Here is a 26,951-nt window from a genome sequence, read left to right as displayed (position 1 = left end):
CTTGGGAAGCGCTATCTTCTGTGTGTTAATGCGTGATATTTTGACAAGGTTGTATATTATTTAATTTTTTAATGCTATGATATCAAAAATCTTTGGGTTTATCTATTGGAATCTATTCTTAGAAGTATTTCGGGGCGATTTGTGCAAAAAATTTGAAAATTTATCGTGAGATGGCTGAATAATATGCGTTTAAAATTATATCACTTTTCGTTACATACCATTTTTGTAGAATTTGCAGAGTGCACCCCAATATCGAAAACAAAGACGTAGTCCTACGTCAAAATGTCTTTTTAGTCACTGACATCTGAAAAATGATTTTTGCACAGAATTGTATTTTCAGATGCAATATTTTAAAGCGTAATTGGAAATAGTAAACTGAGATAAGACCATCTGTCAATAGTATTCATTTGCATTGAAGTGTATAAAAAAGAGTGTCAGGTGTCTAGGTTATGTTGGGAATTATATTATTGTCGATGGCAGCGAAGCCGTACATTCAGTCGATTACAATGCAGTCTCTTTCCATCCATCCTTATTACTTGCGAATTGTTTCGTTCGGAATTCTCGTTCTGAAGATATGGGTTTATGAGTCTTATACAAAACAAGAACATGATAAAAGAATGGTTCAAACTACCAGAATAAGTATTTAAATTTATCGAAAAGCCAGTGGTCATTGAAAGTATCCCTGGACTGCTTTTGAGACACGAACATACTTGAAATTACAAGTCGTAGAGTAAAGTACCTATTTTAACCATACTAAGCAGGGTGCCTTACTAATTCATTAATTCCTCGGCCTACGATCAATGAAATGCCTAAAAATTGACATCAACAGCTTTGCTTTGTTGTTAAGAACTAAGAGCACCCGCACCAATGCGTTGCTATGCCTGGTTGGACAGCATTCGGCAACCTTTACCACAACGCGGCAACCACACCGTAGGTTGCCGTACGAGTGCGGGTAATAGCAATTTATACCTGGAGTAGTAGCGAGTAAACAAATCTAGCAACTCGATAGCAACGTATCGAAAAGTTGCTATTTGATACAAACGGCACAGTTTGCTTCGGTTTCTGCACACTTTGTGTTCATGGATGGAAGTTTGCTTGCGAATGATAATTTCAAATGCTGATACATATTACAATTGGAGTACAATAGGTGCTTTAAAAGGAGGAACAAACTGGACCACGCAAGAATACGTAGCATTATGCGCTACGCTGCTTGATAGTAATTTTGTAGAAGACTGAGCAATAAATTCCTTAAAATTAGGAGCTTCTCTAGCTATTGGTTGCCTTGATTAACTACAATGGATATAATGATTAATTAGGTGCTCAGTAATGTTTAATGACGATTCTAACGACATGTGCATTTGATTTGACAATCTTTACCAAAATTAGTCTTAAAATGAAGTTATTAAATTGTACACAATGCGATTTTCACTTGTAAATGTCATGTATTGTGTTAAACACATTAAGCTTTTCATACAACCACGCTCATTTAAAAAAATTTCTATTTGTAGAGAATGGTATAGTCGAAAAGTCAATTTTGTATTTTAACAAACCTTTGAAAAAGTCATTATTTGATGATATCAGCAATACCAAGAAAACTTACCAAACCTGTTTTAATCCACCTATTTGTGCAATAGTGTCTTTCTTATTCATAAACATTATGATTCCTTGATATATTATGTTTAACATAAAGTTGAAAATGTCTATTACATTGTTAATTCTTTTGGTATCTAAATACAAGAATAAAACACAATATTGGGATTCGCAAAATGTGACAAAAGACAAAAAGACTTAGCCATAATTAATCCTTTCAATTTTACGCCATTTCATTTCATGAATTTTGATGCCCATATTGCGTGGGGTTCACGCAAACTCATTTTCATTCTCGTAGGGCTTCTGGAACCGTCTACGTTAATCAATGCTACTTAAGACTTATTTTGAGCAACTTATTTTGGTTGTATAGGAGGATAAGACTATGTTGTACAAAGAGTATATGAAAACCAAAGAAGTTGTTTTATTTTTATTTATAATTACTAGCCTTCCCAGTACTAGACGACTATTTGATGTTATTGAAGTGCAGTTGATTTGTCTTACTCATATAGTACATGCAGCCGACATTGATAGAGCGGCCGATTGTGAATTATCAGCGGGCATCGGTGGTTGATTGTTGGGTTTTCTGTGGTAGATGAGTTTTCACTAGTTGCATGGGTGTATGTTTTTCCGAAGTGGTAACATATTCCACTTTCTCGAATTTTGAAAATTCGTTTAATGAATCCTAGTTTAGTGCGCGGTTCTAGGTTATGTATACGAACGTCCACTTTATCATCATCTATATGCACGAGGACTTGGTGTTGGTGTTATTGTATTCGACGTCATCTCGCATGTTGTTCTTCAGATTGCATTTTTTGTGCTTGAGAAAAACTTCTACACATTATCAATACACAGTTTTTCGCGTGGTGCAGTTGTATGTAGGTTATCTAGGTTATTTGTTTCGATTATAGAAATTTTAAACTTAGGGTCATTCGCCTTCTATTAGGTTAGAAAAATTTCTTTTAGAAAAATCTCTAACCCCATATGTGGGGTTGGAAATCAAACTTAGGTGAGCTGCGTGCAAGGCAATCGATTTACCATCTAGAGTATGTCTGCATCCTTAAAGTCAATCGAAATTATGTTATCCAGTAGTACTCGCATTTTTGTTTCCTGTGGCTGATTCATTTCACTGTATCATTTGTGTGGATAAGTAGCAAAGTGCGGTAAAATTGTCTTTGCGAAATGAGAAGTTAGACCAGGATTTATCAGTACTCATACCGATTTTGGGCTTCCCTACCGATTAACAGACGACCGGGGTAAAACTACCGATATTTAAATTTTCCTACCGAAAACATTTTTATTGATTTTGGACACAACCTACCTCATTATCCATATTTCATTTAAGTTTGGTTCACAGGCGGTTTCAGGGGGTGGCATGAAGGGGCACGCGCCTCCTCTATTTAACCGGAAAGTGATCCAGTAGAAAAGCGTGGGTTTTTGTTTTTGTAAATCATTATGAATCAGGAACCAGGAATCAGTAGCGTCTGACTCAAATGACACGTTTCCCATGCTGATCGGAGATTTGTGCCTTGCCAAGAATCATCTTTTCATCATTTTCCTGATGGGAATGATTGGGGAAGTGGTAAGGATAGGGTTAAGGAAAGTAACGACACAGAACAATTAAAACAGAGCATTCTGCACCCCTGGAGGGATGCTGAACGATCTGCAGGTGCTACAATAGCAGGAATAAAACTTCCAACCCCCGGAGGGATTTCAAATGTTTATTTAAGCAGTGAGCGGATATATCAACACCCCCGCGGGGATATTGAGATAACAGAACGATAACACCCCCGAAGAGATATTGTCATTCAAGTACGGCTAAAATTATAGCTCTTTACCACACTGGGTTAGAAAAAATAGCATATCCTTCAGCTTCAGCTCTCTGTACTTAGGTTCATCTATGTATGGAGAACCAAAAATCCTGATAAGTAATTGCATTACTACAGGGTAGTTGCATATCAAATGATATGATGTTCCGTAATCGGATTCACAAAGATCACGTGAATAATACTCAGCGCGCTGAATAGTGGCCTGTGATAATTGAGTTTGCAATGTCCAGTCAGTGTCTCTGGCAGCACCGGTCCAGTGAAATCCAATCAGAACAAGTGCAATAACTTTAGTTCTACAGATATTTCTTGTAACTAGTAGCGTTCAAATAAACGGTGATAGTCACAATTATTAGTTTTACATTTTGTAAGAAAATCATGTTTACCCCCAAAGTTATAGCTGTTTGAAAACGTGGTTGTTCATAAATAACAGGGTAAACAGAGGGTTAATAAACTAAATAAAATGAATAGAATGAATAAAATAAACAAAATGAGGAAAGTGATAAAATGAATTAAAATGTTTTCTTTCTATATATTTTATCATTTTTTTTTCATTTTGTTTTCTTTAAAAAAATTAAATGATCGAAATGAAAAAAATTAGTGATAATAAAAAGTAATAGAATTAATAGAATAAATTAAAATGTGTCTCATTACACTGATAATATAAATTCGTAAATATGATAAAATTTATCCTACAATGCACGAATTCATTCGTCGTTTTCTGCAACGAATTTTCGTACATTGTAAATATTTCATGAACAAGAATGGCCGCTTGGTGAACGATAGCTTTCGTAAATTTTACATTTTTAGCATGCACTCCATAAATGTTATTGTTGATAACGACATTATTTTTCGTGAATGAAACGAAATGTTTTGTTTATTTTAATAAACGTTTATGTATATTACGAACGATTTCGTTGGTCTCACGAATTCATTTCGTTCATCTTAAAAAAGTTTTCGTATTTATTAGCATATTATTTTTTTCATTCAATCTTTTGGGATCGATGTTTGACAACACCGATTTTTTTTTTTAATTTAAAAAAAATGATCCGGCCAAATCGATTTTATTGTGGCATGAAGAAATGACCGTTTGATGAACGAAAGTTTTCGTAATATTTCCTTATTTGCTGTACATTGCACGATTGTTGTCGTTGATAACGACATCATTTTGGTGAATGAAACGAAATGATTCGTTTATTTTAATAAGTGTTTACGTATATTACGGACGATTATCATATTATTTTCAATCGATCTTTTAGGATCACAGCAATGATCGATGACAACAAAGATTTTTTTAAATTTTTTGAGCTGGCAAAATCGAATTTATTTCAATCTGCTCACCTCTATTGAGGACTACAAAAATTGTGGTGTTAAGTAATGGTCGCTTGATGAACGAAAGCTTTCGTAAATTTTACATATTCAGTGTACATTGCACGAATGTTGTTGAAAACGGCATTATTTTTCGGGAATGAAACGAAATGTCTCGTTTATTTTAATAAACGGTTGTGTATATTATGAACGATTTTGTTGGTCGCACGAATTCATTTCGTCCATTTTAGAAAAGTTTTCGTATTTAATAGCATACTATTTTGACATTGCTTCAGCAGAGAAAAACTCAAACTTCTTCATACAAAACCAACGAGTTCACGATGGCTCAACTGAATCCGTACTGCTCCGGATTATGGATCAACTGGAAGCGTAAGAGGTTCAGGAAATCTTCCTGAAACTGGAGGACACGGATACGGTTACTAAATAGTCAGACCGAGATCATCGTGGTGATCAACAATTATTGACTCCATATTCTACCTCTATCGAAGCTCTGTTGACGTTGACGGTTTGACAAATGGTACTCAGAAATATTATTATTAAGACTTTCGTATACCATAGTGAAAAATTCGTTTGCCTAATGAAGCCGTTTCGTAATAAGCCGTTCGTTGTCGTTTCGTGGTTTTCACGAAAAACTCGTAATAAAAAATAAAAGTGTTTCAATAGAAATACGAATGATTCATCATATGTACGAAAAATTCATATATTTTATGAAAATTGTGAGTACGAATCTAATTAGCAGGGATTTACGAATACATTCTATCAGTGTAACGTTCTAGATGAAATGAATAAAATGAATGACTGAACAAAATTAGTCAGATTATTAAAATTAATAAAATATGTGAACCCCACAAATAATATAAAATTGCATAACACGAAAAAAGTGAATAAAATAAATTAAGTGAATGATACGAATAAGGTACATGAGATAATAAACTGATCGAAATGCATACAAAGAATGAAATGAATACAATAGATAAAATGAGGTCAAATAAACAAAATTAATCATAACGTTTCAAATGTTTCTACTTTGTTGATAAGCCTTAATTAGTCATCAGGAAATCTAGAAATCAGAAGTTTGTCTTGGAATTAAAAGATGTCTTTTTGGTCACAGATATTTAAAAAATGATTTTTGTACAGAATATAATTTTCAGGTCCAGTATTTTAACGCGTAATAAGAAATAGTGAACTGAGATAAGGCCACCTATAAATAGTATTGATTTTCATTAAAGTATATAAAAAAGAGTGTCAAGTATCTAGCTTATGTTAGCAACTACCGGTGCGTAACACGGTTGTTAACCAAAATAATGACGAATAAAGTTGGTAATCTAGCATGCTTTGCCAACCCGAATAGCAACGCGTTCATCTCGGATTATTCCATTAAAATTTGTTTCCGAGTGACAAGTGATTGAAAATGAGTGCTTCAAAACGAGGAACCAACTGGACTACGCAGGAGGACGAGGCATTATGCGCTGCTTGGTTGAACACCTCGCAGGACGCTAGCATCGGCATTAACCAGCGCGCAAAAACGCTTTACGATCGCGTGTTTGATCGTTTTCTGGAGATATGCAGCGAAAATCACGTTCCGGGTAATCCAGAACTACGCGCCCCTAGCGGAATAAAAGCTAGATGGCATCACATTAGTAAAATGGCAAGCAAGTTTGCAGGTTGTGTTGCCCAAATCGAGAACCGTTGCCAAAGTGGGGCGTCTCCTGAGGATTTTTTGAGACAAGCGATTGCACTATTTGCAACGACGGAGAAGACTCCATTTACTTTAATGCACTGCTACAGCATACTGCAAAGTGCCCCGAAATGGCAGCAGTATCACACAGTAAAGGTACGTCTTTTTGATTATTGCTTCCATTATTTTTGCTTATTGCTTTTATTTTTGTTTTAGAAATCACCCACTCCAAAAAGGTTAGCTGCAGAAATTGATTTGGCCAGAGGCGAAACAGATCTGCCAGATCCAGTGCCTTCATCTTCCGACCGTCCTATCGGTCAAAAGGCCTGTAAAGCGCAAAGGTTGAGCCAAGGATGCGCCTCTAATCACGTCGGAAGTGAAATAGCGAAAGCGGGGAATATGTTGGCTATTGCTGCGAAGGAACGACTGATGTACTGCAGGCAAAAGGCACTCGCCTTAAGCAGAATGGCAAACCACGCCATTATGTCTGTGGATATTAATGGTTTAAACGAAACAGCAAGAGAGTTTTACTTGCTGGAACAAAAAAGGATCCTGAACGAAACCAAAGAGGCTTTCAAAAACGAACTGGAGCCTAGACCGGAGCCTCTAGACGATGATAGGGAGGATGTAGAGAATACTATTGAAAATAATGATGTTGTAGATAAGTCTGATTCTGATGGAGATTTTTAATATTTTATTTATTTATTATTAATTTTTTTTTTCGCCGTATTTATAGGCTTATTCTTTTTTCCGTTACATCATATGATTTATAAATATAATGCAGTATTATGAATTTAAAAAAGCCTGCTTTATTCCACCTAGTGGTGCGATTGTATCTTTTTCGATTGTCCAAACTATGATTAATTAGCTCATGTTCAATATAATTGTGGAAACGTCTACTACATTATTATTATACTTGGCACGTAAGTCGACGCTGACACACTTTAAACTACCACGAAAGTCGTTACAAATTGCCTGAATCCAATGTAGTTGGAAGCGAGTCGATTTTTTGTCCACACGTGTCGTCCTAATCGGGTAGTACATTATTAATGTAGCTGAGGATCCGTTTGGGAGAGGTATGCCATACCTCGTGAGGCGTCATTAGATGCCTTCCGAAGTATCGCTCCCTTCGAAGAAATAGTACTGCACAACGGCAAAGAATATGTTCCGAGCTCTTGGGCTCGTAGTTACGAGTTGTCATCTTCACTTTTGCCATTTTTTTCAGATGATACTTAGCATGACAATGTCCCGTAAATAAACCTGTGATTATACGTAAAGCTTTTCGTTTTAGATCCATTAGTTTTTTGGTTCTCGTTGTATCTGGATCTATGAATTTCTTAGCTTGTCGAGCGCCTCCTACGTTACGCCAGTCGTTTAGTAGTTGGTCTCTTGCCCAAGTTGACAGTTCTAGTTTGATTACACAGATAGATATACCAAAAAATGGTTTTAGTCCAACAAACAAGCTTGATGAACCACGCCTGGCTAATTCATCAGCTACTTCGTTACCATTGTTTCCTTGGTGGCCAGGTACCCAGAATATGATCACTTTATTCCGAGTTGCCAGTTGTTGTAAAGATGTGATGCACTCACAAAACAGATTGGACTCACATTTCGACGACCTTAATGCCAACAGTGCTGCTTGGCTATCCGAGAAGATTGCGATTTTGGCATGTCTGTAGTTTCGTTTCCTACAGACCTTCGAGCGGGTGTATATTACATATACCTCTGTCTGGAAAACTCCACTTTCCCATTGATATTTTTGCAGCGAATTAAGTGATATTGATTTCTCAAAATATTATATCTCCAGAGCACTTTCTGTATTTTTCAGTTTAATATGATATGAAGTAACGTTCAAGGAATGCGAAAAAATACTTCCAGGTATCTCGTTACCTTTCTTGTATAAAGCAAGTGGCACATGCCATTCGACATCAGTGCGTCGACATCGGAAAATTTTTGTGTGTATGTATGTATGGCTGTGTATGTGTGTCAGATAATGCCTTTAAAGTTTTTCGGGGCTGGCTAAACCGGTTTGTTTAAACTTAGTTTAAACAGTTTTTATTAATTCGTAGATCTGGTTCCATAGATGCAGGTAGAGGAGTGCGGCATACAGTAAATTTCCAAATAATCTGATAACACTAAGATTTTAAAATGACGAAAAATATGTTAATATGGGTGCAAAGTTACTTGCAGAAGCACGTCCAAATCGTTTTGACATCATTGGCCACCTATGACGGTTCTTGGTGCCCCGGGTAACTTGTCATGTTACTAATGGCATTTTTGTTTTTGACAGTGCACTACACCGGTGTAGTCGGTGCTACACTCATTTAAACTTGGGTGTAGTCAGTCTATCTCTTTCTTTGCACTACACCGGTGTAGCACCAAGAAAAAACGAAAACGCTATAAGTTGATGCTATACCCATTTCTCAGTGCATTCTCGGCCGATTTTTTAAAACTTGAACTCATATTAAGGTTACAATACTTCTATTGACTGCTGTTGAATTACTTTATTTTGATGTTTATAAAATCTAGGAGTACGATAGATCACTATATTCGAGGTTCAATAAAACAATGTACACGCCTAGAAAATCAGTGGTCCAACTTTTCTTTGACGTCTGTGAATACTGCAAATTATTTTAAAATTGGTAACACAAATAATACATTCAATCCCTTGACGTCATTTAGGTAAGAAAATGAGGATGTGGCAAATGATGTGAAAAATCATAAAACCGCGGATGGAAATAACATATTTTTTCAACAGCTACACCTGACTTTGTACTTGCGAATGACTTCTTCGTTGTTCTCGTCGTCACCAGAGTGTGGAATTGAAGTTGTGCATTTCGGCTCACATGGCTCAGTTGTGTGACGATAACGTTTGCGCTTCGGAGCATTTTTTTCATTTCCCTTCTCTTTTTTGATCATTTTATTTCGATTATCAACTTCAACAACACCTTAAATTATTATCTTTGGCAGCCCTCCGCGACCATTCACGCACGCCTACGCCCGCGATCTCCAAAGCACGATAGTCCCCGTTGATAGAATGATCCTGATAGCATTCACAAATCTACAAACGCGAACCCACACGCGCCCGTGTTCATGATCATGCAATTGCAACATCTACATATACTTATGTCCGCGGTATCGCCAACATTAAAACACCCCGGTAGTTAAGTAAACGTTGTAGCACCTATAAACTTACAAATGCGGTCTTAAGCATTATCCCACCACTCGTGCGATCAAGAAACGGTTACGTCTGGAAGTATAGCCTCGGTCCTAGCAACCTAGACTCATGCCTTCAGCTGGACCAATAAAAAATGACACTCATGTTCTCTAGACAACACGTCCCATGGTGACATAACAGGGAATTCTAGCTACATGGGGAAACAAGAATACACGTACCAGGAAATCAGTTTCCTCACCAACAGCAAAGTAACATCGATAATGCCAATTCGTCGCTGTTGTGCTATCTTATGACAAACGCCATTTTGGGGTGAACTGAGTTAGATATGCCATGTTACTAAGTTTTAAAATCTCCATACGGTCGCGTTTTCAGAATTTTGAAATTCTGCTGGGTTACTGAGATATAGCGAAACACGATTATGACAAGCGCCAATTTCTCGAGTGTTCGAGTTGTGCTATCTTATGACAAAGAAAAAAGAGACAACATTCTTAGTTTGTTGGCTTGCTATAAGCCGAAAAGCTTATAGCAAGCCAACAGATGTCTCTGATGACATAGGTAATTCCTATGCAGATCAACCATAAGCATTAGCTAGGTTCTTGTCTCGGGAGCAAAACTTTTCCTACCGTAGTTTTTTTCTGCCAATGGTTGGTTTATATATTCATGATTATTGAACAAATTTCCTTTTGAGATTTCTACTTGTTGTGGAAAGTATACCGAAATGTAGTGATGGATTATGCAAGAAGAACATTTGTTTCGTCTAGTCACCTTTCAACAATAACATTGTTTGATATACATTGTCTCTAAATTGTCAATGAAACCAATTTCATTGTTCTTCCTGAATAAAGGAGGAAAATTGGAAAAACTTTGTGTTCTAATACCATCATTTTGTAACCTGATATTGCTGCTATCGCATGGAAAAGTATAATATTGAACATAGTGATCTATAACGCATAATTTTACGAATCAGTTATAATTCATTTTTATATGAAATCTTCTGTACACATTTGTGACACGTCATACATATTTTATCATCAATACACACTTATGACACGTATGTGAGCGACTTTGGTTTACACTTTAAGCAAAAACTGTAAATATAGTCAACCGATCTTCGCACAAATCGAGAGTTTACTTCAGAAAAGATAGAAGCATCGAATGCCTTCTCCAAAAAGCTTCTAACATTTATAAATTTTAAGATATTCAATCTCAAACTTTAAAAATCGTTTTTCTCGAAAAGTGCTAAATTGCGCTTGTCATAAGATAGCACAACAGCGACGAATTTTCTCCAAGCCAAGCTGCGACAGACAACACAACTAATACTCCTCCGCCAGCGAACGACATGACAACACGACCCGACCAATAGATATTAAATTAGCGTTAGTTTTTTGCGCATACTGTAAAAATAAAAAAAGAATCGCGGCTCAGTTATGCTAATTCATTCAGCCATGTTAAATAAATTATGAAAAAGATGTGTGAATTTGTGGAAAGATTTAATTTTACATACAAGAATATGAATTAGTAGTGTAGTGAATGTAAAACTACTCTTCATCCCCTTTCATATTCCAAAGATGCTCAATCAGGTCATTCTGTAGTTGATGATGAAGGCTGGTGTTATGTACTTCTCTGTATCGACCCAGAAACGCTGTAAAATCATCAACTGGTCTCACTACTTCATGAACATTGCTTTCCTCTATATCGTATGACGTTAAATCTTCCCGTTCATCTTCAATGATCATATTATGAAGAATTATACAGGTGCGCATAATAGATTTCAAATCCTCTTTATTCCACAACCTAGCCGGATTTTTTATAATGGCAAACCGTGCCATCAACACACCGAAGGCGCGTTCCACATCTTTTCTAGTAGACTCTTGCCTTTCTGCGAAGTACTGCAAAAAAAACAAATAAAATAAGTAAAATGGACTAATTACTATAATTTTTGTAGGCAAAAATGCAGTTACAAGGATTCTTATTACACGAATAATATCATTTGTTGTAATTTAACTTTTCAGGAATGAGACATACATACGGACTAAGTGTTCATTAACATCTTTTAAAATTTTTCTTTCTAGACAAACAAAGTATAGACTACAACATACCTTGCGCTTTTGGCCAACGGGCGACGCTATCGTTTGCACAAGTGTGGCAAGGGGAGGATATATTCCGTCTGCTAAATAGTACCCGGTATTGTAAGTGTGACCATTAACCTCATACTTCACTGATGGTGTTTTGCCGCCATATAGGTTTGAAAATAGAGGGGACCTATGCAGTACAGTAATATCATTGTTTGATCCTGGCATACCAAAGAATGCATGCCATATCCATAAGTCGTACGATGCAACCACTTCAAGAACAATAGTAGGTTTCTTCTCTTTACCTTTATACTGCCCTGCCCAAGCAGTAGGACAGTTCTTCCACTGCCAATGGCAGCAATCTAACGATCCTAGCATACCCGGAAAACCTCGCTCATTTCCGACTTTAAGTAGACGCTTCAAATCTGAACGCGTGGGTGAGCGTAGGAATTCATCGCTAAATATTGTGTCAACCGTGCGACAAAATTCCATCAAACACTTTCGAGCTGTAGATTCGCCGATTCGAACGTATTCGTCCATTGCATCCGACGGTGATCCATATGCTAACTGACGAATAGCAGCCGTGCATTTCTGGATGCATGTCAGTCCCAATTTTCCAGTTGCGTCTGGTTTTTGAATAAAGTATTCGTTTGTTTCAATCTTCGTTTTAATTTTCAAAAACAATCTACGATGCATCCGATAACGTCGACGAAATTGTTCATCCGTATATATAGGTGTTTCCGAAAAGTAATCTTTGAACAATCGAATGGCACCTTCCTCTGCTCGTCGGTCAATATTCGGTCGTTTTCCAGGTTGGGAACCACCTCGGCTTCTTCGGGTGATTGAATTTGTCGTTCCATATGCGTATATCAATATTTGTTCCGCGAAATGATTTTCTTCATCGCTCGAATCAGAAAAATACTCAAGAAAGACATCCGCGTTCTCCATTATTTTTTTTCTACCTACGGGTAGCAACTTTATTTACCAACTACCGGTGCGAAAAGGGAAAGATAAAATAACAACCATGATAGCAACCACCGGTGCGTAACTCGGTCGTTAACCAAAATAGTAACGAATGATGTTGTCAATCTAGCATGCTATAGCAGTCCGACTAGCAACGCATTGGTGCGGGTGCTCTAATATAATAACACAAATGCGCTGAAAACAGTGAAATTCTAGTGTTTGAGCGCAACAAAAACTCGAATCGAGTGTCCTTATTGTTACGCTACCATTTGACTCAATGCGTTCAACAAAATTGGCAGACACTGCTCTAACCAACGGCTTCAAATGGGTATGGTGACAATAGAAACATGGGTTGCTATGATTAATAATAAAAGCCACTTGTTTGGACGTTATGCTACTTCTTTAGTTAATAACTGTTCTCAGCGAATTTTTACAAACTTACAATGTTCCACGAATGTGTTCAGTAGGAATATACCTTTAAAAATATATAGTGTTCTCATGAATTGATTGATGAGATGATTTTTTAAGAAATTTTTCATTTTTAACCGATTTTCCATACTAATTTCCATATAAATTTTGAAATTTTTGGACACAACCGATCGGTTCCAAAATTTGTACAATGACTAAGGACCATAAAAGGAAACAGTAGAGCCTGGTGGAGCTAAAAGTGAAAAATTGAACCTGTCTACACGTCACCCTATTTTTCGCAAATAAATATGCTTTTAGTCACATTGATCATGAAAAATGTATATTGGGGTATTCAGTACAACTCAGTATCAGTTGTAGTTACATTGTAATATGTATGACATAAATTCAGCGAGAACAACTATCTGTCCAATGCATAAACTGTGATTGTAATTCTCGCTAATTTTCGTGTAAAATACGGAGCACTCAAACGAAACGTCTATTGAATTGTCCAATGCCTGTACTAATTCTGGAATTGATGCTTCAATTGAAGCGTTCTCAGCATAAGGCAAATTTGGGCAATTGAAATCATCGCTATAAGATAAAAGTATCCTTTTAATGAAATGCAAATATAGTTCGATAGTTTAGAGGTCTTTATGCGTCATTTTGCAGGATATAATTTGGTGATATTTTTGGAATTTAATCCGTTATTTTTCATAAAAGTGCATTCCAATACAATGAATCTGCATTTTCAATATTATCAACCTAAAACAGATTTATTTTGATCGTAGCATCTCGCTTTCTAAAGAAACCCACCTATGATATCTATGAACTTCTCTACATGTAAAGAACTATTAGTTCTTTCTGAACTTGTCATGAAAGATTTTCATTAGAAAACATTATGTATAGTGAAAAGATGGAAACGGTGTCTCGGAATGATTCCGATAAAAACCAATCAACAATTCGAAAATTAATTGCATAATCCCCAGGCCCAAATGAACACACCTTCTCGCAAACCAGGGTGGGCCAATTTATGATCTACTAATTTATTGATCAGAACACTTACCGAGCACCGATAAATACACATAACACACTGAACTCCGTCAAATACATTGAATCAGATTTTTTTGTATTATTTAAAAATACTATATGGTGCTGCACTAAGAAACCGTGTGCTGTTGAGTAACCCACTGCACTTCGGAGGATTCCATTCTCTGGAATCAAAGAATTAACATGGAGTCAATTTATTTACAGTTTGACTAAATTTTCAGATTATCATTATTAATATTTATTTACCAAGCTTTAACCTCAATGATGGACAATACCACCCGAACATATTTTTTACGCTCCTCCATGAATTGGTAATTATTGGGAATTACCTGTGTTGTTTTGATTAATAAATTCCCCACCAGTCAAATCAGTCGCGTCCATTATCACTTTTACGATAAACCTACCGATAAAAACCAATCAATATTTCGGAAATTAATTGCATAATCCCCAGGCCCAAATGGGAACACCCCCCCCCCCCCCCCCCCCCCTTCGTAAACCAGGGCGGGCCAGTTTGCGATCCACTAATTTACGGATTAACCGAACGGCTGTATTTTGGGTAATATTGAATCCGGACAAATATTGAGCAACCGGCCAACCGCTGCCACCACCCACTCCCCTCGGGCGGGTTCGCGTTATATGTTTGATCGAGCCGATGTTGATGTGAAAATGGCTTGTGGCTCATTTGAACAATAACAATAACAGATAAATTTCATCTCTTTGTTCTCGCACAGATCCGTTCCCGGCTAAGCTCGGACATGCTTGGAATGTGAATCACACAGATTTGTTGTTTTTATTTCACTCTTGGCTCGTCGTTTGCTATGGTATCCTCCCGGTGGTAGCTAAGTCAGAGTCGATGGGTTTGTCGTGTTTAAATATTCCCCACTTTCGGTGGTGACTCTTTCTGATGCTGTCTGCCATGATGCCGCGTCCAATCCATTCCGATTGTGTTGCTGCAGAGTTATTCGACAAACGACCAACGAGCAGGATTTCCCGGGAATAATAACTCCGGGGTGCTGAAAATTTATATTTAACACCCAATTTTCGTCGTCATTTTGTAATGGATACTTATGCCAACCAGGCTGCCACCATCTCCAGTCGGCAACAGCTCACGTAGCAGCAGCAGCAGCACCGTCACTTGTGCGGAATGTGATTTTCAAAGTTGCACACGATAGATTGGAGTCGATTTGGGGTGTTCGAATTGATGCGTCTGGAAAGAAAGATATCGTGTGGTTATGACACGTTGAAACATTTGACAGGTAGTTAAACCCATGTCTTCATAGCACCAAAGTGACCTTTGAAATGTTTTCAATAATTTGAAAGACGTTAATGACCAGGGAACGGTTTCTAGTCATTTAAAAGGATCGAAACTGTTCCCATTCGAGCACCTCTACAGAACCCAGGAAAAAATCCAAGTACCAGGCACCATTGCATTTTGCCCGTGGGTGTTTGGGGCATCCGGGTGCGCGTTCCGCTGAATTGTGTGTCTCTCTGTGTACATATATAAGTAGTGTGAAATGAGTTATTATTCCATTGAAACCGACAGCTATGTCCCCAGCCCCGTTCTTCTCAGATCGTACCGGCGGTACCACGAAAGGAAAGGACCTACTAAATTCTAGAGCACTGTGTCTGTCTGAGGTGATGCATTTTCCTCACAGAGAAACAGAAACCTTTGAACCCATACCCCCAGCGTTCTCCCAGCGCAGGAATCGTTTCGTAATCGTATCACGTCATAGCACCGAGGTCACTTTTCTTATGCCATAACATCGGCGGGATTTTTCCCGGGGAAAATCATTCCCACTTTTTTTTTCTCTGCTGTAACGATCCAACCAGCTTAGCAGTAGTGAATGTAAACTGAGGACACTAGCCTCATTCGCCTAAGTGGAAGATATTTCGCCAACACTCTCCAGAAGAGGCACCGTCGTCGCCGCAAAAGGGGACCGGGTCGACTAAAAAGCACACACTGCACTGATGCTTGCATAAGTTCGTACGATTCTGAGAGCTAGTCTGACAGTCTCAGCGAGCGGGTTTTTGAAGCGGTGAACTATGACAGCACCGGATCGTCGGGGTTGGTTTAGTCCGTTGGCTGGATAGCTAATGCCTTGTATAGCTCAGGCTTCGTTTTGCATGGCACAGAGTTGTGACGGCCGGTGGTTTTATACACTCACTCACTCACTCACTCACTCGTTCGCTGCTTCTTAGCGGCCGTGATGGAGCTAAACGGCTAGGAATGGGGAATGCAACCAGCCAGCGCGGATATATAGCTCCAAAGGCCGAATACCTCACTCACTAGTCACGGCACAGAAACAGAAACCGAGAGACACAGATCCGCGCACGAATGCTGTTTTCATAATGGAATTGTACATTCACACAATAACCCCATGCACGCTCTGCCGGATGCCTCCTCCCACCACATCGGCCTTCCCATCGCAGCAAAACTAGGTTGCACTCGGGAGACATCTCGCTGGAGATGTGGGCTTTACGGTGGTGGAACCTTTGAAAGATAGATACGTTCGTAAACAGCAGGAAAATGTGATTCTGTGGCACTTTAGTGGTTGCATAAATTAACGGTTAATGGATAACCGAGTTGGAGGAAGAAGTTGTTTAAATAGAAGAACCATTACGTGTTAAACACTCTGGAAATATGTATCCAAGCTACCTTATTTAGATAATTCGCATTCAGCTTAACATTTTAGTTGTTTTTTTAGAAAGTTCCTAAAGTAATTATGCTGGAAATAATTTGAATTAAATCTGTAGCTAGATTTATTGCAAATATGTATGATTGTTACAAGTTTATAATATAGTTTCATGATTTTCCGATATAAGCCACAATAAAATGCTAACTATTGTTGTAATAATTTTAGAAGGCTTGAACAGCAGTTGCCAAAATAAATCTAGTAGTTTTGCATGTGAAAATGTCATCGGTAAATCTGAGGTTAATCAATTCTTTATCTTTCTTTTTGCAGGTATGATCCAGTGTTCCATCTGAAGACGATTTAATCGTGAACGTGATGCACAATTTGTAATAGCTTAATAAAATCACATGTAGACAGAGCCGTAGCGTGGTCTCCTGGCGCCCTTGACGGTGTCTCAGTTTTGCGCTCTCTTGGTATTGACATTGATTTTGTTTTTAAATTCGACTTCCTAACAATATTTCAGTAGGTACATGCAAATGACACACGGCTCCTGACTAATACAACATAACAACAGAAGTTGTATGACATTAAACTGTCGCAAGCTGGATGCGCAGGACATTCACTTCGATGGGACAACGTTCAGTCGTGAATTAGGATGACCAGTAAAAGCATCGTTACTGTGCAGCTAACTAGATAATCCGACTTTGTGACATCAGTTGACGCTAGGTGTTTTCCGGCAGACTGTACATTAGACTGCCCAGAAAAAAGTGAATTTTTGAAAACTCAATCGGCCCACCCTTGATTCGATACCTGGTCCCACCAGGAGTACTTGGACCAAATTTGAAGCAAATCGGACAAGTCTAGCTACCGTACCAACGTGCCTGAAGTTTGTATGGGATTTTTCGACAATTTACATGGAGAAAACCCACTAACTCGTAGTTTTACCGCTAGGTGGCACTGTATGTATCGTATTATCACTGTAAGTGAAAATAAGAAAAATAATTTAATTGCCTACAACTTTGTCGAAGACTGCTAGTGAGTCCGGCTTTGTTAAATGAAGTTATTAACCTTTTAACGAAGTGATGTCTGAGTCAGTTTTGCAAGGGGCCTAGCAGTGCATGGTTATGCATCAGTACTCGATTCCCACGAAAAATGCATTTTTGTGAAATAATCGTTAGGTTTAGCTCAACAGTATGTTCAGAAGAATTATAACACATAATACGAGTGTCTGTTCTACAACTTTGTGGAAGACGCCTAATTTCTATCTTTTTCCGTTGAAAAGTTAGTGTTGGCGCCCTCTATGTGGTAAAATGTGGAACTAAAACGTTCTAACCAAAACATGGCTCGTATTATTTACAACAATTCTTCTGAACATACCACAGAGCTAAATCTTACGGTTTGGAGCTCGCGCGAATCGAGTTCTGATACACAACCATGCACTGCTAGGCCCCAAGCAAAACTGACTCAGACATCACTTCGTTAAAAGTTTAATAACTTCTTTTAACATAGCCGGATTCACTAGCAGTCTTCGACAAAGTTGTAGACAATTAAATTATCTTTCTTATTTTCACTTACAGTGATAATACGATACATACAGTGTCACCTAGCGGCAAAACTGCGAGTTAATTGGTTTTCTCCATGTAAATTGTCGAAAAATCCCATACAAACTTCAGGCACGTTGGTCCGGTAACTAAACTTGTCCGATTTGCTTCAAATTTGGTGCAAGTACTTCTGGTGGGACTAGGAATCGAATCAGGGGTGGGCCGATAGGAGTTAATTTTTCCCTGTCACTCTACTGTACATGCAGATCGGGTAACCCACCATTTATTAGGGAATTTTACCTGCCAACTATTTCCGATGGTTGAAAGCTTGGAAAACACCGAAAACACGACACAAGACTGTTTCACTGTTGTTCATTTCATGTAAATTCTTGCCACCAACTTTGAGCTGCAGATTCGTGAAATCAGTAAACGCTGGGTGTTTGAAGGTATCGGACGGGCATATATACAGTAGATTTTATATCAAGACCAGCAGATTGAGGAAACAGTTTTTAGAAGCTGTGACCTAGTTGGTGGATTCTTGCTTACGGTGCATAATAGTAATAGTTGAATTACCGGTTACCAAGCGAATAAAATGAAGATGCTTTTATGATCTGCTGCTATTAAAAGTTTTTACGCATTCGTTTTGCCATTTTTTATCGGTTTGGTATCAGTAGCCTCCACCCATACCTCAAGAATAGATAGGCGACCACATTTTTGATGTACTATCGCCTCGTCCATCTTCCTAACTATCGTTCCATCTTTCTAATTATCGTAATTTCGTAAACTTTGTGTCGAGCTCTAGGGCCGCGCATAAATGAATTCGTCTGAAAAAAATATTATATAAAGGACTACCGTGTCTGCATTCCCACCCACAAAGTAGAGATCGACGGCGTGATCACCGACTAGTTTTAAATGCTATTTAAAAGATTTTATAAATTTAAGGCTGCAACAGTGCACTGCCATTAAAATTCTTTTTTTTACTGCTGTTGTGTGTTCAAAATGCTGTTTTCTAACTAACTAGAGGTTTTAAAATAGATTTTTGAATGCTGATTAACAACAGTTAAGCATACAAAATACTAACATACTACAATGAACATCTGAAATGCAAATAATTTGCTACTTTTCAGCGTATGCTAATGCTCGATAGTTACCTGGGCTAGGAATGGTGAAAAACGTGCTTATTGTGGGGAAAGTAAACATGATCTATTACCATATTACAAGCAGTACCCAGAAAATCTGAAGCGTTCCCTTGAAAAAGGTTCTTAGCACTTTTTTGCAGAAAAACTAAAAAAGCTACATTGTTGACCAAGACAAAATATTAAGATCTCTTGGCTTAGGGAAAGTGCGACTCTGATAACCCTGTGTTACCGTACCTAAAATCTATAGGTAGATTCCTTGAAAAGGCTAAAAAATTCATATAGGGTGATGAGCCCATTTTCGCTGTTTCTATTATCACCCTACCCATTTGAAGCCGTTGGTTAGAGCAGTGTCTGCCATCTTTGTTAAACACATTGAGTCAAATGGTATAGGGGCTCCCGATTCGAGTTTTCGTTGCGCTCAAACACGAGAATTTCACTGTTTTCAGCGCATTTGTGTTATTATATTGGTTCTTAACAAGGAAGCAAAGCTGTTGATGTTAATTTTTACGCATTCCATTGATTATAGGCCCACAAATTAATGAATTAGTGAGGCACCCTGCTAACAGCTTGCGGACGCAGTGGTACAAAACCCAATCAAACCGCCTCTGAGCTTAGTGATTCGCGATCAACTTTAATGGCTGGGGATGTTATTCATTTTTCCTTTTACAGTGGAGACCCGATTTTATCAGTACCCGATTTTATCAGCCCCCGATTTTATCTACCCTCGATTTTATCAGCTTTTTGCCCCGATTTTATCAGTTTTATATGAAAATGGAGAGTTGGTAGTTTGATGGGCTTTAGCAGACGAACCAAGTTGAATTCAAGTAAATCCTTTCTTGGGTATATATTTCTTATCTTAGAGTTCCAAAAAATTCACAAATAAAAATATCATTTTTTTTAAATTTTGCGCTGTCCTGACAGACCCCCTTAAGTGGAACTTAAAGTAAATAATCAGAAAAGGTTGTGAAGCTATATCTAAGAACCAACGGTTTATTAAAAAGACAGAAAAACGTATGTCCCGATTCTATCAATGTCCCTATTTTATCAGCTTAAAATTCACCAAGGGACTGATAAAAACGGGTCTTCACTGTATTACTATATCTTAAATATGATTCACACTAACACTCACTAATACAATTTATTGCATATTCCCTCATATACACTCCCACTATCTCCAAACGTACAAACGCTCATGGCCTTCGCAATAACGCAAACCTGATCACAAACGCGAACATGCAATCCTTATGTCCGCGATCTCAACATTAAAACACCGCGGTAATTAAGTGAACGTTGTAGCATCTATAAATTTACAGACGCGGTCTCAAGCATTAACCCAACTCCCGCGGGATCACGAATCGGTCGCACCCGGAAGTCTCTACTCACGGTCCTAGTAGCCTAGACCCAGTTGGACCAATCAAAAAATGACGCTCATATTCACTAGACAACACGGCGTTATGACTAAAAATTAATGATTATGAGATTCGCGGCCGCGTGGTGCGATCATTCAAGAATATACGCGAATATGCAGTTTCGCGGTTATAAGATCAAATTTATGCACGCGACGTTACATACACGCTAACAAACGCCCAAGCGATCGAACCCATTAACGCACAAACGCTGAGTCCCCTCGTGATGATACACGCGATCGTGAAGTCCCTATGCCCGCATATATCTGAGTCGTACAATGAATATCACATTCTGAATCACAGTATGCTGCAATTGGTCTTAAGCAGTGTTTTAATGGGTAATATTTCCCGTCTTGAAGGCAACTGTAGCGAGTGATTCTGACGGGGAGCTCTTCTGATAGCCTAGCTCTACAGCTCCAGCAGGACAACTCTCGAAAAAAGGAAGTTATTTTTCTATGAAACATTTTAACATATTGCGAAGGTATATTGGGGAGTGGCCGGTGGTCAGCTATTTTTGTCCGCGTCCTATTTTTCACCTATTTTTATTCGGTGATTCACCAACAGTGCTATCTGTGGAAATGAGCCACCTTGGCTATGCAACTATTTTTTCCGTTTTTATTTTATTGCAAACAAGTAGTAGACTTGAATCTATTATTTTCAAAATTGAATATATTTTGTCGCATATAATCTAAAGTTAGATGATTTGATAGCATTGTAAGGGAACACGTATCCGCCGGGTGATGCTAATGGAGCTGACATTTCTTTGGACTGAGCAAACTAATTTCTATGTTTGTTTAGTGTTTATTTGACCAACTAGGGAACTAATCCACAGAGCATTTCATGTGCATAGGGAAAACGCATGGTCTTGTCTGGTTGGAATGGTGACTTCAATCATGTATATGGTTTTAGAATTGAAAATTTGCGAGAAAGATCGAAAATCATATCACCACGAAGAATAATGTTTTATTGTCATGTTAATTTATTAAGTCCCGTCGATTTTAAATACTTTTACATAACTTTGTTTCACAAACCTTTAATATATCCAATTGGATACTTCTAATTTGATTTGTGAGGCTTCATTAATACACTTCAAAAATCGCAAATATCACGGAGTCTTGCTAACCCCCCAATATATGTATTTGTCTTAATAACAAAGCGCAATTGTAATACCCTCCCTAAGGTTGAGGGGTTTGGCGGTATTGCAAACATCATCAGGCATACTGCGTGCATCAGCGCTAAAGAACAACTGCTTTAAGATGGTTATTGCATTACGCCTCGATAGTGGTGCATCGAGGAGACCGAGAGTGCTTATGCGCCTTTTTTATGTTCTATGTTTCTTCATACTCTGCACCTGCGCATACCAATGCTCAACCACTGGTCTGTGCCCGGTGATGTGGCCGACTGGTGGATCGACGTGCATTGACTTTTGCTGTGTGCCGTGTTTGCAAATATTGTTCCACAATTTGATGGCGGTATTCGTGGACGGGGCTCACAGTGGGAGTCATTGTGTGTCCATTTATCAGTCGAATTCGTCATCGTGCATATACTAAATTACTTCACTCATACCTCGATATAAAACAACGTAATATTTTTGTTCGTTACGTTTTATCGAGATGCTTTATATCAAGGCAAACAATTTTTTTTTGTTGAATCGATTAATCCAAAATTGTTTGTTGTAATCCGAAAATAACCCAAAAAAATTTGAACAACAACCTTGAGCATAAATCATCATTTTGCTAAACTTAAAAGTAACAAACAATTATCCAATACAAATGACGAATTTCGCGCCGACTCGGACAAATATTGGCAGTACCCTCTCAGATTTTAATGAAACTTTCTGTACATGAACATTTTGTCACAAAAAGACACTTTGCATACTTAGTTTTTCCAAAAATGATCTAGACCGTCTTTTGAAAAGGGTCAAACTTTTTTTACCAATTTGTTCAAATGGCTGTAGTCTAAAAATGACAAATCGTGCAAAAAAATGTAGGAGTGATTTTCACAAAATTAGTCAAATTTTTTAATAAAAAGATTGAAAAAATTCTTCATCGACTGCTACACTGAAAAAAATCGAAAAAATTTAAAGTCGATTTACAAAAAAAACCCATCTTTGATTTGGATGAAATTTTGTTCCAAGATAGGTAATTATGTTCCCTACCTACCGTCAAAAATTCAAGTCAAAAAATTTTTTTTCAGTGTTTTTTTATCCAAAACTGAACCAATGAAAATCGTACTCATCTCAGAATCCAATTTCTAAAGTGCTAGTTGCCTGATACATGCAAAAAGGAATCAGTAACGAATTTGATGTGACATCTCGTACCGGACTGAAACGAGGCCGAAGGGATTCGTTTAACGGAGATATGGTACTAGAACACTTAGCGCACGACCAGACAAAGTGATTAATATCGCAGTAACCGCCACCACAAGCGCATTCTCTTGAACCAAGGTTTGTTGATTCCTTTGGGATGGGCTGAACTTCCATCGCTCCACGAAATTTGCCAATTTTTGAGCGTCCTCTGAGAAGAAATATTTAAAATCCCGTTGAAGCTACGCAATCTTTCATAAATATCACCTTCTAATGCCTAAATGTCCACCTTCTCATTATCATTCTAATCCAAGTGTCTGCCTTCTCGTTACTCGGAATGGAATACTGCGAAAAAACTCAAACTAAGGTAATCTGCTATGATTTTTCAGATAAAGTGCTCAAAAATTCCCATGTTTTCCCAAGGAAATACAAAGAGTGCTTTCCATCAAATGGAGAGCCTCCTGTAACTGTAACGATGTGGGCATGGTCGTTGATAGGTAAATATAAAACCATCAATTTTGTGGGGAGAATGTTGGCAGCACAGCGAATACATAACGTAGGCCCTAGACACTAGACGAAGCAGTGTTTCTTTGATGATCTGCCCGTTAATCCGTCGACGGACCGGTGCCAATTATCGCGTTTTTCAGCTTTCATCAAGTTTTTTATTTGCATTTGTAGCGTCGCTTATATTGGGAAAAATTCAGGCGATGCGACGTTCAAAAGTCCCTTTTGCGTACAATTCTAAGCAAGCTCTGCCCACCACGAAGAAGGAGACTGTTTACGGTTGTTCGCGTCGGGTACTCGTTTCGTCTGACCTTTAATCGTAGTGCAAATGCATTGGGGGAAAATGTAGGGACTGAAATATAGGAACACTTGGGGTTTTTGATGTCCCATATGGAAATTCCTGCTAGTTTATAAGATTAACGAGACCAGGAACCACTTACTTCGGTTTTGTAACAGCACCCTTCAAGGGACACTTTCAGGCCTTTACGAGGAAGCTTTGGAGAGAAAACTGAATTTCCTCTTTCGGAAATTTATAGGCACATTAGAAGATGTTCCCACAATGGGTCAGTCAGACTCTCGCTCTTTAGTGTACAGGGAAGCGTAGAAATTAGTCGTTGTCGGTGGCGTAGCGCTCTTTTGCATTATCGGGGCGTTCCTTAAAAGAATGTTTCATTTTGTCCCCACATAATTTATATGTGGGATATGTCGAGAACTAGGAAAACTTTTCATGATTCTCTCTGCATTTTCCGCATCGTGCCTTCTTCCTACAATAAGTCGCTGTTGGCCCAATTGTTTGCAACGACGGCAGTTCATGCCTCGCGGCACCAAAAGGCGAACAGGTAGACTAGCCCCGCCCAAAACATGAAAGTTTGGAAGAGCGGATTCGGCGAAAGGTTCGAAATGAGGCTGATGGAAAATAAGTTGTTTTCATATACTCCTTGATTGTTCCTGAACGCAATTGCTTGTGAACCAAAATTTTCACTGGCCGAAACAAAGGGTTCTTGATAGAGCGAACCCCATACTTCGCAATTAAGGCTACTGTTGGAGACCACAACATCAATCTCTACTTCCCGGGCGGGTACATAGACAAGATACTTCTTCGTATACAGCCAAGCGGTGTTTAGTTGAATCTCGCATATATCGATGATGTTAAATGGCGTATCTTTGCCCTCATTCAAGTTTGTTTTAATATATACCAAATTCGTTGCTGATACTTTTTGCATGTATCAGGCAACTAGCAGTTGGCAAAAAAGTGACCTTTTTCAAAAGACAGTCTAGATCATTTTTGGAAAAAATAAGTATGCTGAAGGTGGCTTTTTGTGACAAAGTTGTCATTTTCTGAAAGTTTCATTAAAATCTGAGAGGGTGTCGCCAACTCTGAATACGATTTAGCGTGGAATTCGGTTAAATCATTGTTTTTAAGAAAAGAAATCATTTTTCGCTTTTTTTCGTATTTCCGGGTTCCCGGTTTTTCCCGTGAAATCGCTAATTTATTTCCCGATTTCCGGGAAGCCATGTCGTAAAATGGAAGCTCTAATTTTGGTCTTGATGTACAGTCTTCCAAATAGTTACTTCGTCCATCATCTTGAAACATCTGGCTTCGACTGATATTACAGACAAATCTGCAGTGAATCAATGTTTACAATTTCACAAGATTTTATTCTTAGGTTGGTGCGTTATATTGATGGCTCTGTACGAAATAGGCTGGGATTTGCGATTTTTAGGCGCCATTTTCGAAAGATTTTCTGAAAATAAGTTTTTTAGTTATTTATAGATATCATACATACTTCGAAATTTAATAAGAATTCGGTGAACATTATTTCGAATGATTAGTGCAAAAATTTTATTATTCCGTTTAATACATTGAAAGTTCCTAACATTCGAAAACTGTTCCTGTTTTTTTTTCGAATTTGTGTAAAGTACTCCTATATTGAAAGATGATTTTTAGTCGCAACAAAAAACTGTTCAAAGTCTTTGATTCGACACACATACCGTCTAAGTAAAATGAACATATTTTGGTGATTTCAACAGTTGTAAATAGCACAAAATATTATATTAAAAAGTTTTCGCGATTTTCATTCAAAAGTACATTATCGGTCCTTTCGCATTTTCAAGGAAAAAACTATAATTATGCTCTAGGAACGGCTAGCCAGTCATCCAGCCAGCCGGCCATCCATCCATCCAGAAGAAAGCTTGTTATTACATTGTATACTCAACGGCGAACAGCGGTTCCAATATCCGTTTCTGTGTCGACAATGTACCAGTTCAAGAGAACATCGAACGCACGGCGAAGAATATTGGACAACCGAGCGTACCAGCGATATGCTGCTTGTTTTTCCCCCCATAACGCGGACAGCAACTACACAAGTACGTATCATGATGGACGAATAACGAATCCGCCTTGCTCCTGGTGACTGTCAACAATATTTTCCTAGAATAAATATGCATATTTTAGTATTGTGTTTTGCTCTTACCCCAAATCGCATTGCAAACATTCTTCGTTATGCTGGCCCCTCTCTATCTCTCCTCTCTACAGTACATTGCAATGTTGTAGTACATCGCTTCGCTATAGTACAGCCGTTCGCGCTATGCGCAGATTGCACGTTTTAGATATCGCATAAAAAAGGCGAACCATGATCTACATCAGCTCGTTCGCTTTTTTTTGCTGCTGCTTCCTTTCCCAGCGCCACAATCTGTGCATAGATATCTGCTTGTGGGTCTCGCCGTTCGTTTTTCCCACTCGCGATGAGACCCGAGCGCTGTAATCAAGGAATCGATAATAATTCAAACAAATAGGTATGTATAATTTCTCCCCGGCTCCTATGCGCTTCTCGGTGCCCGGTTTGATGGCACCGATTGTGGTTCCAATCGGGGTGTTCAGTTTCCCTGGTGGTGGTTCCAGCTTTTTTTTCTACTCTCTGCCGATTATTATTGCGATTGGACACAGCTGCCACAATTCATTATTATTCGTCCATATCGGGGTCGGTTCACAGTCATTCCCTCTCGAATCATTCCGAGTGCATGGATACGATATTATTATGACAAGTTAGTTAGAGGCAACCCGTAGATATCCAATAGGTGATAAATAAGTGGCAATATTGTACCGGGTGATGTATTATCAGTCTTTTCTTGCTTCTTGGTTATGCGCCTTTATTTTCTATCTCATAGTCAATCATGACCAGTGTTGTCAAATTTGGGTAAAACTCGTATAATTTCTGCTCTGTCGGGTTTATTGGTTAGTTTCGGCAAATTGACAACTGAGAGAATCCTTTGCCTTCTAATAGCCTTTCAGTTTCCAACTTGTCCCAGACTCCTTCCCAAATCTGAAAACAATA

At 38.3% G+C, this 26,951-nt stretch overlaps 3 protein-coding genes across 5 annotated transcripts in view; 2 read left to right on the top strand and 1 right to left on the bottom strand.

Annotated features, from left to right (window-relative positions):
• LOC131689989 (uncharacterized) overlaps window positions 1-26,951 on the top strand; it is a 320,058-nt gene that overhangs the window by 58,677 nt on the left and 234,430 nt on the right. The gene's annotated exons all lie outside the window — the stretch shown is intronic.
• LOC131686841 (uncharacterized) lies at window positions 6,154-7,393 on the top strand. The gene is made up of 2 exons (XM_058970834.1): window positions 6,154-6,576; window positions 6,637-7,393. The coding sequence occupies exons 1-2, from the start codon at window positions 6,154-6,156 to the stop codon at window positions 7,108-7,110; spliced, it is 897 nt and encodes a 298-aa protein (XP_058826817.1). The 3' UTR covers window positions 7,111-7,393.
• LOC131689990 (uncharacterized) lies at window positions 10,507-12,754 on the bottom strand. Its single transcript, XM_058975420.1, has 3 exons — window positions 12,691-12,754; window positions 11,698-12,628; window positions 10,507-11,487 (listed from the first exon to the last, which is right to left on the bottom strand). Exons 2-3 carry the CDS (start codon window positions 12,616-12,618, stop codon window positions 11,137-11,139), a joined length of 1,272 nt encoding a protein of 423 aa, XP_058831403.1. The 5' UTR covers window positions 12,619-12,628; window positions 12,691-12,754; the 3' UTR covers window positions 10,507-11,136.

Source organism: Topomyia yanbarensis, chromosome 3 (assembly GCF_030247195.1).
Source record: "Topomyia yanbarensis strain Yona2022 chromosome 3, ASM3024719v1, whole genome shotgun sequence".
Lineage (NCBI taxonomy): Eukaryota > Metazoa > Arthropoda > Insecta > Diptera > Culicidae > Topomyia > Topomyia yanbarensis.
Note: the sequence above shows the minus strand (reverse complement) of the source record. Positions and strands in the feature narration are given on the sequence as shown.

Bases quoted from the DNA above. Each gene is read 5' to 3' on its own strand.
- LOC131689990 (XM_058975420.1), bottom strand. From the start codon at position 12,618: ATGGAGAACGCGGATGTCTTTCTTGAGTATTTTTCTGATTCGAGCGAT. The intron at 11,488-11,697 runs GTATGTTGTAGT...TTTTTTTTGCAG, and splicing joins CCGTTGGCCAAAAGCGCAAG to TACTTCGCAGAAAGGCAAGA.
- LOC131686841 (XM_058970834.1), top strand. From the start codon at position 6,154: ATGAGTGCTTCAAAACGAGGAACCAACTGGACTACGCAGGAGGACGAG. The intron at 6,577-6,636 runs GTACGTCTTTTT...TTTTTGTTTTAG, and splicing joins AGCAGTATCACACAGTAAAG to AAATCACCCACTCCAAAAAG.